General features: G+C 44.2%; 1 protein-coding gene across 7 annotated transcripts in view; it reads right to left on the reverse strand.

Moving 5' to 3' along the window:
* TOGARAM2 (TOG array regulator of axonemal microtubules 2) overlaps positions 1–19,413 on the reverse strand; it is a 70,755-nt gene that overhangs the window by 34,488 nt on the left and 16,854 nt on the right. For 5 of the 7 annotated variants that reach the window (XR_003087904.2, XM_025181001.2, XM_025180992.2 and 2 more), the window contains 6 exons: positions 11,327–11,457; positions 10,226–10,360; positions 9,195–9,428; positions 7,512–7,741; positions 5,824–5,999; positions 580–626 (listed from right to left, as the gene is read on the reverse strand). Coding sequence is in view for 6 of the 7 variants with exons in the window: in XM_025181001.2 (XP_025036786.2) it covers positions 580–626; positions 5,824–5,999; positions 7,512–7,741; positions 9,195–9,428; positions 10,226–10,360; positions 11,327–11,354 (850 nt within the window). In the remaining variant the exon portion in view is untranslated. Of the gene's footprint in view, positions 1–579; positions 627–5,823; positions 6,000–7,511; positions 7,742–9,194; positions 9,429–10,225; positions 10,361–11,326; positions 11,458–14,836; positions 14,980–15,088; positions 15,222–19,413 lie in introns of those variants that run through there. The other 2 variants (XM_025180995.2, XM_025180997.2) reach the window with 2 other exon arrangements.

A 19,413-nucleotide genomic window follows, 5' to 3' on the forward strand; every position in this document is an offset into this window, starting at 1 on the left:
AGAAACTCTAGGGACTGGGTGTGAAAGTTTCCTTTTACTTGTATAGCACAGGGCATATAATTCTGAATTATTCATCAACAGAGCTGCTAAGACTCACTGAACTAATAATTCCATGCATTGCTTCACAAGTCATACAATCATACCATAAATTATACAAAGTCTTATCAACTAAAGAAATAGATAAATTTACAGGGCTGTCCTTCTCTAAAAAGTATCTGTGTAACAACATCATCTTAACTCTGCAAATCTGCTCTCTTGTTATATTTACAGACATAGCTACATATCAGCAACAAAAATAAGTGTTTATTGCTTTTTACTCTTGGTGCAACGACAGAGCCAACAAAGCTCTGAGAGAGTTAAGCTGGATTTTATTTTTTTTCCAAAAATCATCAACAGAATTATTTACTAGTTTCCAGTGGTTATATCTATGCAAATCCACTGAAGGAAATGAGAAGCAGTGGTATCACTCAGGGCTTACCCTATCGGTGTTGCACAGGTGTAACTGAGACACTAATTTAACTGACAGAACCTTTATTTGTGTTCATTTTGTGACAAAATTAATGCATGCCATGTACATACCCAGCGATTTAGGGATCTTCTCCTCAGCGTTGCTATCTGGCCTTGATCTTAAAAAAAAAATTGACAAGAAAAGGATTTGTGAGGAAATACCAAGCAAGAGAGAGCACTTTAATGGAGGAGGTTCTCTTATCAGAACCACCATCACAGAGCAGGAAATGTAATCCACAAGCCCCACATTCTGTTGGCAACGGCTTTACAATATCATTAGGTCCATCAGTTAGCAAAGCCACATGATGGACAAATCCTGTTCCAACTGAAAGTGGTGAGTCAGATCTGTAGGTTCCAGCCTCGTGTCCCTTAGTGCAGCTCAGAAAGGAGAGGCACAATAGTGAGTTTCAGACGTCTATACAAGCCATGGTCTGGAGGCCACTAGATGTTAGGCTGGACCTACAGCCCAAATTAGCACCACCACACATTTACACTAGTACAGGGTTTCCCACCTATGGGTGGGGACCCAAATATGGGTCGCCATTACATTTCAAAAGGGTCACCAAGTGTCTCCCCAGGTGCATTCACACATTTAAAAAGGTCCCCAGCTGGGTGGCTCTGCAGCTGGCTTAGTCTTAAGGAGCCATTCACCTGAAGTGGTACTCAACTTAATTGAAACAAAAAACAGGACTATGTAGCACTTTAAAGACTAACAAGATGGTTTATTAGATGATGAGCTTTCGTGGGCCAGACCCACTTCCTCAGATCAAATAGTGGAAGAAAACTGTCACAACCATATATGGACCATTTCTATCACCATACCATTTCAGTGACTCAGAGTAGGGACTGTGTTTGGGAACCTGGGGGGAGAGGCTGGGACTGTGGTGAGGGGGGCAGGGAATTGGGTTGCAGCTGGAGGGTGCCTGGCTCTGAGGTAGGAGAGGGGCTATTTTAGTAAATTTTGTGATATCCCGTTAATTTAAGTTCAGGTGAAACTGTTTGGTAAAATACTAAATTTTACTTGTTTTTTTGAATAATGTGTATTATGTTGCTAATATTTTTGTAACAGCTGTGAGACTCCTAGGCCGAGTGTGTGACTCACAGCCCTTCCAGCCCCTGACTGTGACTCTGTGATTCCCAGCCTCTCCAGCCCCAGAATGTGGCCCCCAGACCCTGACTCGGAGCCCCTGAGTGTGTGACTCCCATAGTGTGTGACTCCCATAGTGTGTGACTCCCAGGCCGAGTGAGGGTATGTCTACACTACAAAGTTAATTCGAACTAACGGATGTTAGTTCGAATTAACTTTGATAGGCGCTACACTAGCGCTCCGTTAGTTCGAACTTAATTCGAACTAGCGGAGCGCTTAGTTCGAACTAGGTAAACCTCATTCCACGAGGACTAAGCCAAGTTTGAACTTACTAGTTCGAATTAAGGGGTGTGTAGCCCCTTAATTCGAACTAGTGGGAGGCTAGCCCTCCCCAGCTTTCCCTGGTGGCCACTCTGGCCAACACCAGGAAAACTCGTATGCCCCCCTCCCAGCCCCGGACCCATTAAAGGGGCACGGGCTGGCTACAATGCCCGTGCCAGGTGCAAGCCTGCCAGCACCCAGCTAGCAGACCCTGCACCTGGCACGGCTCGAGCCAGCCACCCGATGCCCCCCAGCCCTCCCCCTCTTCCCGGGACCAGGCTGGCGGCTCCCGGGAGCTTGCCCGGGACCACAAGAGGCGGGCACCCGCCTGGTCTAGTGCGGACATCGTGGACCTCGTCCACGATCTCCGCACTAGGCACAGGAAAGTGACCGGTTAGGGCAGGAGAGCTGCCAGCATGGCCACCCAGGAGCAGGTGTGCATGAAAATCAAGGTGGTCCACTGAGACCCCCGACCCTGAGCCCTGAGCTTACAACGGCCGTACTGGGTCAGACCAAAGGTCCATCTAGCCCAGTAGCCTGTCTGCCGACAGCGACCAACCCTAGGGACCCTGGAGGGGATGGACTGAAGACAGTGACCAAGCCTTTTGTCTCGTGCCATCCCTCTCCAGCCTTCCACAAACTTTGGGCAGGGACACCACTCCTACCCCCTGGCTAATACCACTCCATGGACCCAACCTCCATGACTTGATCTCACTTCTCTTTAAACTCTGTTCTAGTTCTAGCCTTCACAGCCTCCTGCAGCAAGGAGTTCCACAGGTTGACTCTTTGCTTTGTGAAGAACAACTTTCTGTTACTAGTTTGAAGCCTGCTACCCATTCCTTTCCTTTGGTGTCCTCTAGTCCTTCTATTATGGGAACTAATGAAGAACTTTTCTGTATGCACCCTCTCCACCCCACTCATGCTTTTATAGACCTCTATCATATCCCCCCTCCATCTCCTCTTTTCTAAGCTGAAAAGTCCCAGTCTCTTTAGCCTCTCTTCATATGGGACCTGTTCCAAACCCCTCATCATTGTAGTTGCCCTCCCCTCTCCCACCCTCTGTCTTCCCCCTCCCACCTCCTTTTCCCAGTCTCCCCCAGTTTTGTTCAATAAAGAGAGATTCTATTTTTGAACACAATTGTCCTTTATTTTGTACATCAGGAAGGGGGGCTAGGGAGGGGTAAGTGGAAGGAGGTGAGGGAGGAATGGGGTACGAGCCCCCAATGGGGAGGACTGGGCTGGCTCTGCGGGCTTCTGGGGGTGGAAGCTCTCCTGCAGCCCCCCAATTACCCCCTCTCCCCAGATGGCAGCCTGCGGCAAGTGCAGCTGGTTTGATGGCCGAGTGCTGTGATGTGCCCAGTGTGGGCACTCAGGGCACTCCAAGACAGGACTGCTTTGCAAGCAGGGCACCCCTGAGAACTGTCTGTCCGGGGTGGGGGTCGGGTCCCTTTAAGCGCAGCCCTCGGCTAGCCTGAGGCAGCAGCTCCGTGCTCTAAGTCCTCATCTGATGCCCTGCCGGCACTGCTTCCGGCCATCCTTAACCCCGGTTCAGGGTCCACTTAATGTGGACATGCTAGTTCGAATTAGCAAAACGCTAATTCGAACTAGTTTTTTAGTCTGGATCTGTTAGTTCGAATTAGCTTAGTTCGAATTAACTAATTCGAACTAAGTTAGTTTGAATTAGCGCTGTAGTGTAGACGTACCCTGAGTGTGCCCCCCAGACACCTGACTGAGACTCCCAGCCCCTTCAGCCCCTGAGTGTGACTCTCAGGCCCTCCAGCTCCCCAGTCCCTCCAGCCCGAGTGTGACTCCTCCAGCCCTTCCAGCCTCTGAGTGTGGGGTTTGAGCTGGGGGGGAGTGGTTTGGGGATGAGTGTCTTTCCCGCAACACAACTCAAATAAATGTAGCGTTGTTATTTTATTATTAATGTATTTTCAGCTTTTCTATGAAATAACTACTATGAATATATAAACAGAAACGGGGCTGGCCCAAGGCATTCTGGTGCCCCGGACATGGGCGTGCAGCATCACACCTGGGCGCACGGCGCATGCACGGGCCCACCCCCGGGGCGCACAGCGCATGCGCGACCCGGCTACAGCCGCTGGCGCGCGGCCCGCTCCCAGGGTGCACAGAGCATGCGCGGCCCAGTCCAGCGCAGTTGTTGCTGCTGGCGCGTGTGCCGGGCCACAGAGGGCCCCGCGGCCGTGAGGGGAAGTGCGTTGCTGGCTAGCGCCGCGGGGATGTGGGTGGGCCGGCGCTGCGGGAGCCAGGCCTGTGGCGCCTGATGGCAGCTGTAAGGGACACTGCGCGCTCCTTACAGCTGCCATCAGGTGCCCCCCGTCAGTTGATGCCCTAGGCAGCTGCCCGGCTCGCCCATGCCTCCGTCCGGCCCTGAACAGGAGGGGGCACAATTTTATATTCTTGCCTCAGGTGCAAAATTAGCTAATTATGGCACTGGTCCTCCTCTTCCCTCCCTCCCATTTTTGAATTGCCTTGGGTCACCAAGTCTTCCTGTCAAAATGGGTTCCCATCTGGAAAAGGTTGGGAACTGCTGACACTAGTGAGAGAGAGAAGAGAATCAAGCTTTTTCTGTTCGAGTTTTAGGTCAGATTGTGATCCATGGATTATAAGAAGGGACCACTATGATCATTTAGTCTGACCTCCTGTATAACACAGGCCATAAAACGTCCTTGAATTAATTCCTGTTTGGACTACGGCATCTCTTTTTAAAAAACAACTAATCTTGATATAAAAATTGCCAGCAATAGTGAACCCATCTAATTCTCAGTTCCACTGCTGTAACTTCCCCCACTTCTCTTGGGGACAGAATTAGCCCCTTCTACTCTTAAATAAAGTATCTTCAAAATCATTTTGTGAGAAAGAACCTAATAAGTATATTTTGATGTCACTAGATATGTATAGAAAATATTTTAGTGATGTACATAAATTGCAGCTGTAGCATAGCACTGTTTATTATCGCATCAAGCATAAGGCTGACCGCTAGTTTTCCCCAGTCACAGAAGCCAAACTAATAAATGGGGATAATTCCTATCATGTATATTAATTTTATAATCATCCCATTGAGCCTTGCTGTCTTTTACCCAAGATCTCAAAGCACTTTACAGATATTAGTATATGAAGCCTCACATTGGTAAGTATCTGAGACATTGGCAATTAGATATCACCTTAATAATATATGCACCAGTAAATTTTCTACAGATACAAGTATGTGCAGATCCTGCAAAATTCTGTCCACACATTGAGGGACCAGACTCAGCTCCATCTGAAGCTTGGGTCTTTAAATAACTTGTTCAAAATTATATAGTGAGTCAGTCTGCAGTGTACTTGCAGTTAAGTTGGTCCCAGGATAGTAGAAAGATAAGGTGAGATAAGATAAGGATAATATCTTTTATCTGATCAACTTATGTTGGTGAAAAAGACAACTTTCCAGCTAGAAAGAGCTCTTCTTCAGGTCTAGTGAGTCAGTGGCTGAGTTAGGTATAGACTCAATAGTCCTGGCTCCTCCTAAACCGTAACCATAAGAACATACTCCCATACCTCTGGAGTAATTTTGGATCACATAGACACACAGTCCCTAATATCCATACAACTTAACAGAAATATCTTGGAATGCTGACTGTGACAGATAAACTACTTAGATGAAAACAAGGTCTGGTAGCACTTTATAGACTAACAAAGCTCTGGTCATCTGAAGAAGTGGGCTGTGCCCACGAAAGCTCATGATACCATCGACATGTTTTGTTAGTCTATAAAGTGCTACCAGACCATTTGTTGTTTTTTAAGTTTATTCTGTACAGACCAACTCGGCTACCCCCTGAAGCTACTTAGATGAAGTCAGTAAGGATGAGGCTACAATGGAAGGGAGAAGGTGCCAGGAAGAAGTTTACCTTAGCTCAGGAGACTCCTGTACAGTGAGAGCAGTCTGGTCCATTTGCTGAGAACTTGAGAGAGGCATCGGAGCACTGTGAGAGTTTCCAATACGTGGTCTTGCTGATTTAGGGATAGGTGGAATCAAAGCAGCACCTAATGACTTTCTCCTCTTCTCATCATTGCTATGCAAGTACTGCCAGGAAATTTGGGATTGGAAGAGAAGGGTTAACGTTCAAACTAAAACAAGTAACTTGCACCTACCTTTACAAAGCAGTTAAATTCAGATCAGTGATTATGAAGAGGCAAGTGAAGTTTAGAAGGGAAGGCTAGGCACATCGGTTAGCACAGGCAGGAATTCATTCTATTAGGCTACAGAGCAGAAGATCTCTGCAGAGCAGAGACAGGGATTGGGAGTGTGTCTGGAGAGCTAATGGCTAGCATTTCGCTCGAGCGTCAAAAGAAAGTGCAACTCGTCCACTGAAGCCCCAGGAGAAGGAGAAGCTATCTGAGGGAGGGAGAATTGATGGCACCCTCTACTCCTGAGGTGGGAATGAGAAAATGAAAGGATAGCAATAAGAAAGGGGCCAGTGTCAGTGTCACACTCTGCTTCCCAACATGAAATTTCTGAGCACATTCTGCCGGTCTTTCCCCCGGCCTGCCACTTCTCCTTTGCCAATGTAGTATCTGTGAAGCTGTTCCTCTTTCAGACTTTCTGATTGTACTGGGATGGGTGTGGATTGCAGTCCCTGGGCTGTACCTAAACCACCCAGCAGACACCACTGAATTCCAGCCAATTTTCTACTTCTTATTTCACATCCTGTCAAAATCTATTTCTCTAATATCAATTTTTTTCCAGTCACTGCCCTTTTAACAAACCCTCATCAACCTTTCAGTCCTGACAATAATATGATCACGGGATCCTAGGTGTTCTCCAGCTTCCATCTGATTTATCATATCTAGCTCTTTGTCAGTTATCAACCCAAGAAGAGTGCCTACCTTGTTGACAGTGCAATGTGATGTGCATGGAACCCACTTTCTACTATTTCCACAATAGACAAACATTTTTGTTGAAATGAGTCCCCCTTTGAGTTATTGATATTGTAACTGGGAGAAGGGAGAGGCAGACATTGCTCATTTCTTAGTTCTTCCATTCTCTTTTTCACTATCAAAGGGCTAAAATACTTCCTGTGAAAATCCAGTGAAGCCATTAGAATTACTCTAGGAATGGATCTAGGCCAAATGCACCAGACTTTTGATAGGCTTCCTTAGTTTGCAAAAGCTTTTTCTAATCTCTTTCCTTCTCCTATGCAGTGAGATCTAACAAAGTTAAGGGAAAGGATCCAGGATTATCCTTTTGGGGATACGGTTGGGTCACATATGCTCATATTTTCTAACAATATTGGAACATGCAAGGCCTTACTAAATACATGTGGTGGCTCTGACTGGTTTCTGGCAGCTTCTCCTCAAACACAGAACATGGTGAGTGCTGTTTAAAGAGATATTGGCCAATTCCTATATCGTACAGACACTATAATACCTCCATGATGCCATCTTTACAGAGTAACTTTTCATTCTATAACCACACTTCAAGTAGGATCCTTATCTTTACCCCTTTTCCATCAGAGGAATTTCTTAGAGCCCTACCCAAGTACTAAATAAACTGCAAAGGAACCATATTTGGTTTTCTTATTCTGTGCCAATTTACCTCTTGGGAAGTTGGAGTCAGATGAGTGTGGTTCTTGCGGTGGCCCCAGCTGATCATACTATTCTCCATGGTCTTCTGCTCCCTTTTATCTGGCCCGCTGGCCTCTGGTGAGGTAGGAATGCTCTGAATGGGAGGCATGGGCTTGGAAGTTAGCAGCAACCTTTGAGAGGCAGATCTGGAAACAGCTGGCTTCAGGGCAACCCCGTTGGGGCCACTGGAGACAAGCAAGCCTGCAGATCAGAAACACATAGCACTTGGGATACCACCTTTTAGTTCCAAGACAATGGAGATCTGACTGCAAATAAAGTGACTTTCCTCTAAATGTGTAGTTAGCTGAATGGTGAGACCTGTGTGCCCATGGACATATTGTAGTCCTATGGCACCTTAGAGACTAACAGAAATATATAGTATTATGAGCTTTCGTGGCTAAGACCTACTTCATCAGATGAATTGCAGAGAAAATAACAGAATCCAAGAAATATATAACCACAAAAAAGTACCTGTCAGTTGTAGGACCTGTGTTAATGAAGCTAATTAAGCAAGCTGGATGTGTCCCATTCATAGCTTTTGATGTGAAAATGCAGATGTCAAAGGCCAGAGAAATTGGCTCTGTAGTATTTGAACCAGTTAATGTCTTTATTGAAGCCTACCATAACAGTGTCAAAATTGTAGATAAATTCCAGTTCTGCTGTCTCTCTCTGTAATTGGGACAAATTCCTTTGTAGAAGAATGGCTGCTTTTAAATCCATGACTGAGTTACCAGGTAGGTTAAAATGTTTACCTACTGGTTGACATGTATTACTATTTCTGATGTCTGATTTGTGCTCATTTATCCTTTGTTGCAGAGACTGTCCACTTTAGCCAATATACATGGCAAAGGGACATTGCTGGCACTTGTTGGGGTATATCACATTAGAGGACATGCAGCTGTATGAGCCCCTGATGTGGTGGCTTATGTGATTAGGTCCTGTGATGATGTCACTTGTAGAGATATGTGGACAAAGTTGGCAATGGGGTTGGTTCCTGGGTGAGTTTATCTGAGGTGTTGTATGTGGCTACTGGAAAGGATTTGCTTCAGGTTGGGGGGATGTCATGGACATATAGTAATATAAAGAGACTGCAGTTGAATAGACCAGTCACATCCATCCAATTCCATAGAAATACCCCAGAGAACATGATGGCTGTCTATGCTTCTATTTACTATTTGAAAACTGACAAAAGTGACATCTGGATTCACATGGATTAAGAAAACATACTCTCAAATCCTTGTGAAACAACAGAAAGATTAAAGTAGGTAAATGAAAGAGGACATTAAGGGAACATAGATAAAATGGAAATATAAACCAACCAAAAGTAGCAGCCCCAGATAGTTAAAGCTCTATTACTCCAAACAGGAACATAAACAAGGATGAACTGATCATTTTTTCTCCATAGCAAAGGAGGAGTTCCTGAATTCTGAAATTCCTTCCAGAATATTTTGGATGCAAGCATCCACATCCATATCCTATTCAAAATTGGATCTGCATCCATTCAAGCCACATACATCCCCTCCCCTCCAGCACTGGTTTCAGCTTGGACATTGCTGGGAATTGAACTCAGTATGTGTCAGTGTCTCGTGTTAATCACTCTATACTTGGAAGGGTTTCATTTAATCAGGGATAGCAGACAGGTACCTAGCTTTACCTCTGTGTGAAGCAATTAAGCCCTCAGAGATCCTCCTCTTCTTGAGCTTGTCCTTGATCCGAGCAGTTTCCATGGCTGCATTGCTTGCCTCCAGTTCTTTGGGATCCTGTTCCAAGGTGGGGTTGTCCGAGCCCTCCAGAGAGGAAATGGCCCCAGGATACAGTGGGTCCTCATCTCTACTCCACAAATATGACTGTTTCTTCATCTGGACTTTCAATACAGACTGAAGAGAGGCTGTAGGCCAATTTAAAGGCAGAAGTCAAGTGAGTCAACTTCAGTCATCAACAGGAGTATTGTTGTAATAATAAAAGTTCTTTCTTTTCTTTTTATTAACCTGGCAGTGGTTAATTGTGTGCCCTGATTTTTATCTTAGGGGTGAGATTTCCCAAATGATCTTTCCCCTGATTTCTTTATCAACATTTGGGTGGTGGCAGCGGAAGTTTTATTCCCAAGATCTAGGTTTTTAAAGATTTTGGGGGAAGTTTTATACCAAAGCCTGGTAGATAAGGCTTTGGGGTACACTTGCTGGCCCCACTTCTGCATTTATCATGCCAGAGTAGGGAAGGAGCCATGACAGGCCCTCCTCTAATAATGAGAAGCAAGCATCATCTTGGTCTGGCTTTTCTGCTGGGAGTGCCCTCATGGACCCAAAGGTGCTGGTTTTCATTCAAAGGAAGATGGATCAGGCCGGCCATTAGAAACAGAACCGTGCAACATACACCAGCAAATGGTCCTCAGATGGCCACAAGCTGAGTTATTTTAGCACGAGGACAAAGCACAGGTACTAATCAATGACCTTCACATCTACTTAATGGAGGAAATTCCACAGGGGACAGAGGGTGATTAGTATTTTACCACAGCATTCTCTGACTTGAAACTGTTCCTGGAATCATCACTCATAGCAAAATGAAAAAGGAAGAAGTAGATCTGGACACCAGGCTCAGAGACAGCCTCCTGATCTGGGCAGCCAGGCTTGTGGTCTCACATTTCTATGTGGCCTCAGTTCATAGTTAGTCAGTCCCTGTCCTCACCTTCATCTGCTGTCGTCCATCTGCTTCCATTCAGCTGCAAGTTTGAATCGATGCTTCCCCCTCGCAGTGATCTGTATCGGGCTTTGACTTTGGGGACGCTCCCACAATATACTGCAACAGGGGCTCGGTACTTATCTTTAAATGAAGAAGAGTACAAATGACCCATTTGTGATTCTTGAAAAGAAGAGAAAAAGAACAGCTGTCCCCTTTCACACATTACACATCAGATAGTGTGGGCTAAATCCTGCATTCTTGGGTCAGGCAAGCTTCTCTAATCTAACACTGTTCACTGGAGTATCTAACTGCCTGGCAGAATTACACAATTCCTTGTCAGTGATTTACCCTGTATTTTCTCTACTTTCCTGGCTAAGGTTGGCTGAACCCCAAGGTGGTCAAGCTTTTCCAAAACTCAAACAATCTGGAAGGTTCACAAAGCTAGTTCAAAAATTCTTCCCCTGTAATTCAAATCCAGGGTTTTTTTCCTCCTAGAAAGACTCACTTAAAAAATAAAAGTATAACACCAATTAATAACTGCCGTGTTCTTAGCTAGAGGTCTGTGCTCCCAATTATAAGTCCCCAAAGCTCACCTGACATATGCAGGTACCCTGTCTACCAAATGCAGACTTATTTCTTTATTCACCTGTCCTTTGCCCCTCTGCTCCATATCCACCCTATATTTTTACTGGATTTTATTTTCTTTTTCCTCTCTGTCAGAGAGGCTCCTAAAGACAACACAAACCTTTAATGTTTGAGTTAAACTTTCTAATCCACGACACTCACTCAGGCTCAAAATTAGGCTAAGCAGTTGTTCCCCTCCCTCATCCAGGCCCACATCCACTACCTTTGCATATCAATGATGAACCATAAACTATTGCTGAGCGCCAAATGTCAGGCACACTTGCTAGCACAGTCACCCCCACTATCTGGCTCACTGTACAGTGTTTTGAACACAGGCCTCAGTACACCCGCTGCTGGTCCTGGAACATGACAACACTCTTTGGCACAGACACAAGTCTCTGCAGTTAATTTTTGCTCTGGGCAATGAGTAGGAGTAGTGGAGCTGCAAAAGGCAGAGTGCTAGCATCTCATCCAGTCCTTTACCTGCTGTGAAATCATCATGTGTTGCCATGTGTTTGTTCAGAAGGGCTCTTTTCAGCTAAGAGGCTATTTGCTGTTTTGCTTTTCACTGGACCTGCTGCTGTTGGCACCTTCTCCTTGTAATGTCCAGAGGCCTGCATGGGGGGGAAAAAGCAGCACTGACATGGGTGACAAATTCTCTTTCCCTCACGTTTCCATTTCTAATGGGGTTCTTGCCTGGAACATATTAGAAAACTGGTGAAGTCAAGGGAGAGGTTAAAAAGCACTAACTAGCACAGTAGCTCAGTGCCAAATTCAAACTGCACAATCTCCATCTGTTGCAAACCTGCCAATTTGAGCTTTGCTCCAGTCTGTTTCCTTACTGTTTTGGTCCCTATTACTTCAGTCTAGACAGTTCTCTCCAGATTATAATAGAGACTTTGTCATCTCACAGAACTTTTTGTTGCTTCTTCTTTAGACCAATGTCTTGCAGTGTGAATTGAAGATACATTGGCCTGGATTTTATCCTACTGACATTAATGATAAAATCCCCATTGACTTCAGTGGAAGCAGAGTTAAGCCAATGTTGAATGAAAATCTCATCATTAGACACTAAAAAAAACACTCCCCACATTTTTCCCTAACAGTAAGTTGATTATAGCAAGGAGCCAGAGAGCTGTAGTCATGAAAAGGACTAAATGCATATAACACAGACAGACACTGACTAAGGAGGAGTATGTGGGGTAGAGTAGAAAAAGTAATTTATTTATTAACATATTCTTTCAATTTGAAAACACAGCACAAAGAATGCCTGTACATGCATTCTAGGTGCCCTACCATCAATTAAACTCAAAATCAATTAAAACACCCTCCTGCAGCTGAAAACAATAGAAAATGTACATACCCATCAATAAACACAGAAGCAAAGGCCCTTCCCCATATACCCATAGTCCCAGACACTGATCTCTCTCTGGATGCACTATGGAAGCATTTGTGTACACTAGAAAAAGTGCTTGAGGTTAAGTCAGTTAGCAAACATGCTTAAATAACTCTGGCTTAGCCATGACCACTTTTCCTATTCTAGACAACCCCAAATGGATGGCTTTTGCAGCTTGCTGATAAGATCCAAGAATTCAGGACCAATGTGTGTAATCCCAAGGAAAGAGAGCAATTATTTCTAGTGGGTCAAGGGACATAAACTAGGGATTTTGGGGGGAATGGAAGATAAGAAAATGCAGGGAGAATATGAGAGTCATGTCCAAATGGTAAGTTCTGCTAAACTGTAATTATCTCTCAAAGAAAGTGGAAGATGCACCATAGCTTGAGGCATTTAAAAATGCTACTGGAAAATACCCTGGAAAGGAGTCTGGTTGGGATAGGGGAGTCAGGATTCCTAGCTTGTATACCCAATTCTGTCATGGCCTTGCCATGTAACCTTAGGCCAGTCACTTAACCTCTCTGTGCCACAGGATACCAGTATGCAAGACTGGCTCAGGAAATGCAAAACACTTTGTTAGTATAATGTGAAGGTCACACAGGAAATGTACAATAAACACAGATTCATCCCTTCCCTTCAGAGGGAAGGTGAGGTTAAGTAATTACCACAGAGGACAGGGTAACCCAGAGTAATAGCTGTGGAAAGGCTTCGCTGCTTGCTACCTTGCAGCCTTTAGAAAGGGCTGGGGAGTAGGATTCTGTCCTCACCTACCCAATGTGAAATAGCCTCCCACACACCAAATCCATTGCTCATTTCAGGGACCAGGATTTGGGCCTCTGATATTAGAAAACCAATGCCAGCAGGATGAAGGAAATCTGGAAATGAACACAGAAAGCAACCTCACAGCATTCTCCATCACACACAAGTCACAACCAGCAACAGCACAGGGCCACCAGGACATGAAAACAATAATGCTTAAAACAATCCTTTTGGAAAGAGATAAGGAAAATTCAGTAGCATTTGAACATTTCTAGGCCCTGTAACATTTGGACAGTCATTTACACTCCTTTCTAATTATGTACAGGGTCAATCTAAAAGAAATTCATCCTCCTGGAATTCTCATTTCCTTGGGATGATTAGCAGTCAGGAAATGAAAATGGAGAGGTTTTCATTACTGTTATTATTTTATTTAGCTCTCTCTTAGCTCCCCAGCCATTTCTATGATGGCTTCTCAGTGCTGGAAGCCTACAGAATCAGGTTGTAAAATACACTTGACTTTTAACCTTCCTATAAAGTGCTCTATAAAGGAGAATTGACTTGAATTGGGCCCTGAATGTTAATGGCCAATATAGGCAGAGGGAGAAAGAAGGGAAAAGAATCTAGGAGCTGCTAGTTTCACCATTTTTTCTGTTTGCTAATCTAGTATATATTTGAGACAGTTTGTCTGTCTGTTCAAGAGCTCAGACCACCAAATTTGGTATGCAGCTTCCTCTTATAACTTGAAGCAAGGTAATGGTTTGATTGTGCCAGTACAATGGGATGTGCCTAGACTCAACTGTTTCTCATACAATGGAAAGGGAGAGCTGTGGTAGGAGGGACAGTAACACTGTATAATGACCACAGGGGCAGCAAGGGGCCAGAGATGGGGACTGGGACAGCTATAACCCCATTGGGGCAACAGGGGTGAAGAAAGGGACAGTTATCAATTATATATTTGAAAGAGTTTGTCTGTGTGTCTGGTTTTGTGTCTCTCTGTCTCCCAGCTGGGGAACATGCACCCCTCCCCTGGCTGTCTCTGCTGCAGCTGCACAGGCCATGGACAGGTGCTTCTCACCTGGCTCAAGATGCTGAGGTGAGAGGGCTGGGGTTGTCCTCTCCTCCTGGGGCAGCCTGCATAATGAACCCTGCAACCCCAGCACCACCCAAGAGCAATGGTTTAAATGAAGAAAAACAACAATTATTTGAGTTAAAGACCCGAGCAACACAGGGTAAATATTCTAGTTATACATAGGCAGATTATGTTTTTCTCAACCTCATTAACCTTCGAGTTTCTCTGCAGAATCATTTCTGCCCATTTCTGCCAAAGGCCTTGCCATTGTTTGTAAGCAGATCATTGCAAGTTGTCAATATCTGAACAGCTTTGTTTAGATGCACAGACTACATGGTGTATCCCTGTTCCCTAACCAGGTGAGCACTGCCCGTAAAATAATGTTTCTAGAATACTTGAGATTACATATTTGAAATTTGCTCTCCACAGATATAAAATTCCCTGTTTGCAGGAGTATTTTTTCTAGCAAGCTTGTTTGTAATTTATGGATATTCTAGCAAGCACAGCAAGGAGCACAAGCAAAGAAAATGTGATTAAAAACAGACTGTTTTGCAGTTCTGGTACCACATATTCAGAAGGAACCCTGAGGAGTTGGCTCAGCCTGAGAGATTTAATAGTGCATTACCCACAACAAAAGATACCATGCAAAAGACTCCTTGCAAGGGCTGTGCTCTATTCAGTAGAACTGGTTTCCAGATCCATGAAACAAGCAGAAGCTCATTCAGAGTAACAAATGAAGAGTAGAAACCAACTGGTTTGAAAGCCATACCTTGTCAGCTACTTCAGTGGTAACCAAACATCATTTAGACAGGTACTGAGTGCCAGCTTTAATGAGGTGTGATGTTAAACACCACAGCTATTTGAGTTTTGCACACAATGTATTCATAACACATACTGTAACTGTCTCCACTAAGCCCTGTGGCCAAGTCTATTCACGCCTCAAGCTGACAGATTGTTCTGTAACTTTGTCACTGCAAGAAACAAAGGGGCAACAGAGACATGCACACAGATTACATTTTACCTTTACTTTCATTAGGGCCTGATCCAAGCCCCATTACAACCCATGGAAAGCCTTTCCAAGACTTCAGTGGGCTTTGGATCAGGCCCCTAAATATTTGCACATTGTATGCTCTTTGTGGGAAAGACAGTGCCCTTCTCCTGACTGAGGCCACTGGCTGCTATTCTACTATAAAAGCTAATAGTGCAATCACAATGGAAGGTGTGTTCTGGAATATATGCACAGATGGACAATGAGCATGTGGAATCTTGGGTAGTTGGGTCATTTAGGGTACGTCTATACCGCAACACTATTCCAAAATAACTTAGAGTATGTCTAAACTACATCCCGCTTTCGAAAAAGGGTTTTTCAAAAGTGAAAGTGCCGTCTAGATGCGGTTCTTTCGAAAAAAGCCCTTTTTGAAAGATCCCGTACTCCTCAAAAAATGAGGCTGTGCTCTATTCAGCAGAACTGGTTCAGCGGAGGAGTACGGGCACTTTCCAAAAAGGGTGGGTTTTTCGAAAGAACTGCGTCTAGATGGTACTTTCACTTTCGAGAAACCCTTCTTCAAAAAAGCATTCGGACACCATTATGCAAATGAAGTGCAGGATATTTAAATCCCTGCTTCATTTGGACTTTAGATCTGCCTAATTTAAATTTTTTTGAAAGAGGGATGTAGTTTAGACTTACCCTTAGTCTGTGTCTACACAGCAAGCAGTTATTTTGAAATCGTGTCAAAATACTATCAAGCCGGAGGACTTCTTACTTGGACTCCTGTAACCCTCATTGTACGAGGAGTAAGGGAAGTCGGAGGAAGAGTGCTCTATTTCGAAATAAGTGCTATGTGGCCATTCCCTATTTCGAAATAAGATATGCAATTGACGTAACCTGAAATAAGCTATGCAAATTGAGCTAAGCCCTGCAGTGTAAGCACACTCTTACAGGCCAACCAATGGCAAGGCTTTAATGACTCGTGCCATGGTTGAATGCAGAGCCTCCTTGGACGTGTACTCAGGTGTAAGGGAGCAGATTGCAGCATGCAAGAAAGGGCAGGGTCAGCATCATACATTTTGCTAGTATGTGTTCAGTGCAGGCCAGCCCAACACCCTATGCCTGAAGACCCCATAGGCCAAATTGTGTGGCCTGCTCAGCTCCTCTTGGGCAGAGGTGTCCCTAACTCCCTAGCTAGGGATTCCCTTGGCATGGAAGAGTGGTGCAAGGCTCTTGGGGAACATTGCTGCTCAGGACCAACCTTTCAGCCACCACTCACAAATCAGGCATCAATCTGAAGCAAAATGTATCTGTTTCTGCATCCTTTTGCTGGAAACCATTTGGTTGTAGTGCTAGTATCAAATACTTTCAAATATGTACTTTCACACTACTTTTCCCCGGCAGGAGGAATCACACACGCTGCTCTGTGCCTCTTTCCTGAAAGCTAAGCCATTTCTGTATGATAGGCCAGATTCTGATTTCAGTTATGCTCACTGAATCATAGAAATGTAGAACCAGAAGGGATCTCAATAGCTCATCTAGTTCAGTCCCAGTCTGACGCAGGCCAAAGTATAATCTAGACCATCCCTGATAGGTATTTGCCTTACCTGTTCTTAAAAAAACCCTACAGTGATAGAGATCAGAGCCACTCTAGCTACGTAATTTACATAGCTGGAATTGAGTCTCTTACTTCTACCTTCCCATGTAGACTAGATCAGGCCTAATTGAAGCATTTTGCATTTGTTCTTAATGAATTTCATCCTATTTAATTCACGCCATTTCTCCAGTTTGTCAAGTTCATTTTGAATTTTAATTCTATCTTCCAACACATTTGCAACCCGTCCCAATGTGATATTGTCCACAAAATTTATAAGTGTACTCTCTATGCCATTATCAAAATCATTTATGAAAATATTGAATAGACCCAGACACAGGACAGATCCCTGTAGCATCCCACTCAATGCCTTTCCAGCTCAGTTGTGAACCAGCGATAACTACCCTCTGAGTATGGTTTACCAGACAGTTGTGCACCCAGCTTAGAATAGGTTCATCTAGCCTACATTACGCTAGTTTGTTTATGGTCACGTGAGATGATATCAAAATCCTTATTAAAGTTGAAATACATTATATCTACTGGTTTTCCCTTCTCCATCCACAAGGCTTGTCACCCTGTCAAAAAAGAATATTAGGTTGGGTTGAAATGATTTGTCCTGGATAAATCCATGTTTACTGTTACTTCGCTTCTAGATGTTTACACACTGATTGCTTGATTATTTGTGCCATTATATTTCTGGGCACCAAAGTTAAGCTAAGTGGTCTATAATTCCCTGGGTTGTCCTTATTCCCCTTTTTATAGAAAGACAGGTACTATATTTGCCCTTTTCCAGTCCTCACGTCTCTCTCCCCTTGCTCATGAGTTCTCAGAGACAATCACTAATAATGACTCAGAGATCTCTTCAGACATTCCCTAAAGTATTCTAGGTGTATTTCCTCATGCTTTGCCAACTTCTGTAAATCCAATTTCCCAGGGCTCTCGCCACCCTCCTAGACAATAACCAACTCAGAGAAAACCCCATAATCTGAAAAGATTTCATTCAGTTAGAAGCAGATGAGACTTTAGTTTCATAACAGAGATTCCTCATTACAAACAATGGATTAACAAGTGTGAAGCATGAGACCTGCTTCTCTTCTTGCTTACACTGCTCTAAATCAGTAGCTGATGTAGTTATAATTGAGAGGTGTCTCAGACCTCATGGTGTAAATGAGAGGGCTCTCAGACCTCATGTTACTGTAATTAGGAAGGTGCAGTAGCCCTTCTTACTATTATATAATTGGTTCATCCCCAACACTGTGTTTAATGGTGCACAAATCACAAAAGAAAACAGTTCCTGCCCTGAGGAAGTTACAGTCTGAGGACTAGGTCCTGCAAGCCCTGTTCACACAAGCAGTCCTTACTGACTCATGGCTAGTGGTATTGATTGGCTTCCTAAAAGATATACACAAAAGCAATAAAGACACAGGCCCAGATTCTCCAGAGCAGCCAAACTGTACTCAGTGCAAGTTTGGAGGTTGAAAGAATTGGGGAAGCACACAAAGGTAGTTTTTCTTCACTTTCATGACCAGCCCCTGATACTCAGCAACACAGATTGAGTGGGGTTCATATGATGACAGAAATCAAAGACCCCAGAAATTCTAGGAGAAAATTAAACACTCAAGGTAACCTGTGCAAAGGCTGGTGTCTGGAATTCCGAGAAAACCTCTGTAAAGTGAACTTAGGAGAAAAGTTTTGTCAACAAGGAGGGAGAGTTTGCTAACTTGTTACTGGGTGAGGGTGGTGAGAAATAGGGAAGGTTTGACAGCTGGGGCTGAGGTAGGCCTTTTCCATCCCATACTCTGAGGATGCGGGTCCAGGGAACTTTGCACCTTGTGTGCTTTGTCTGTTCCTAGGGTCATCCCTGAACTCTGTCTCATCTTACATCAGGAGCTAATACAGGGGAAAGGCCCAGTGGTAGAAGTTAGGGATCAGGCTCGTGCTTAAAATTCTGAACTTTCCAACAATTCAATTCAACAGACTTTGCAGAATATTCAAGCTAGTGTCCTTTGAAACTGCATAGCATCAAAACAAATGATAAGGCAAGGGAAGCAACATTGTCTAGTGCTAAGAGCACAGGGCTAGGAGACAGGAGAAATAGCTTCTAATTCCCACTCTGCCACTGGACACACAGTGGCCTTCTAGATTCATAGCTCTTGTTATCAGAAGGGACCATTATGATCATCTAGTCTGACCTCCTATAGAACACTGACCCCAGAATTTGGGTAAGCCATTTCAGTCCTCTGACTTATTTTCCCCATAGGTATAATAGCAGTGGTACTTACCCTTCTTTGCAAAATGCTTTGCGACCCTTGGATGAAATATTCTGGGTAAGTACTAAATAATACTGTCATCGTCCCAGCAATGCTCCCTAGCTTAGAGCTGCAGTTTGAGGGAAAGGAGCATCAAGAAGGAAAGGAAAGAAACACGAAGCAAATATTTCTCTCCGGAGAGGGAGGGAGGGAGAGAGAAAGTAACTGGCAAACATCTCTAATAATGAGCAAAGGGAGTCCTGCATCTTATTCTTTAGAGACGTTGAGTTGCTCTTCCTTTGCTATCTCTGACAGGCTGACATCTCTGGATTTCAAATGAAAAAGAAGCTGCTTTTTAACAAGTCTCTTCCCTCTTCTGTTTGCAGAAGCTTTCCCAGCACTGTTTTCCACGGATTCTTATTTCCTTGATAATACACCCATTTGGAAACAAGGGCTAAACACGAGCTAAGCTAACTCCTACATAGAACGGGCACCGAAATACCAGAGAGCCTGCT

The sequence above is a fragment of the Pelodiscus sinensis genome, chromosome 3 (genome assembly GCF_049634645.1).
Source record: "Pelodiscus sinensis isolate JC-2024 chromosome 3, ASM4963464v1, whole genome shotgun sequence".
In the NCBI taxonomy this organism is placed as follows: domain Eukaryota; kingdom Metazoa; phylum Chordata; order Testudines; family Trionychidae; genus Pelodiscus; species Pelodiscus sinensis.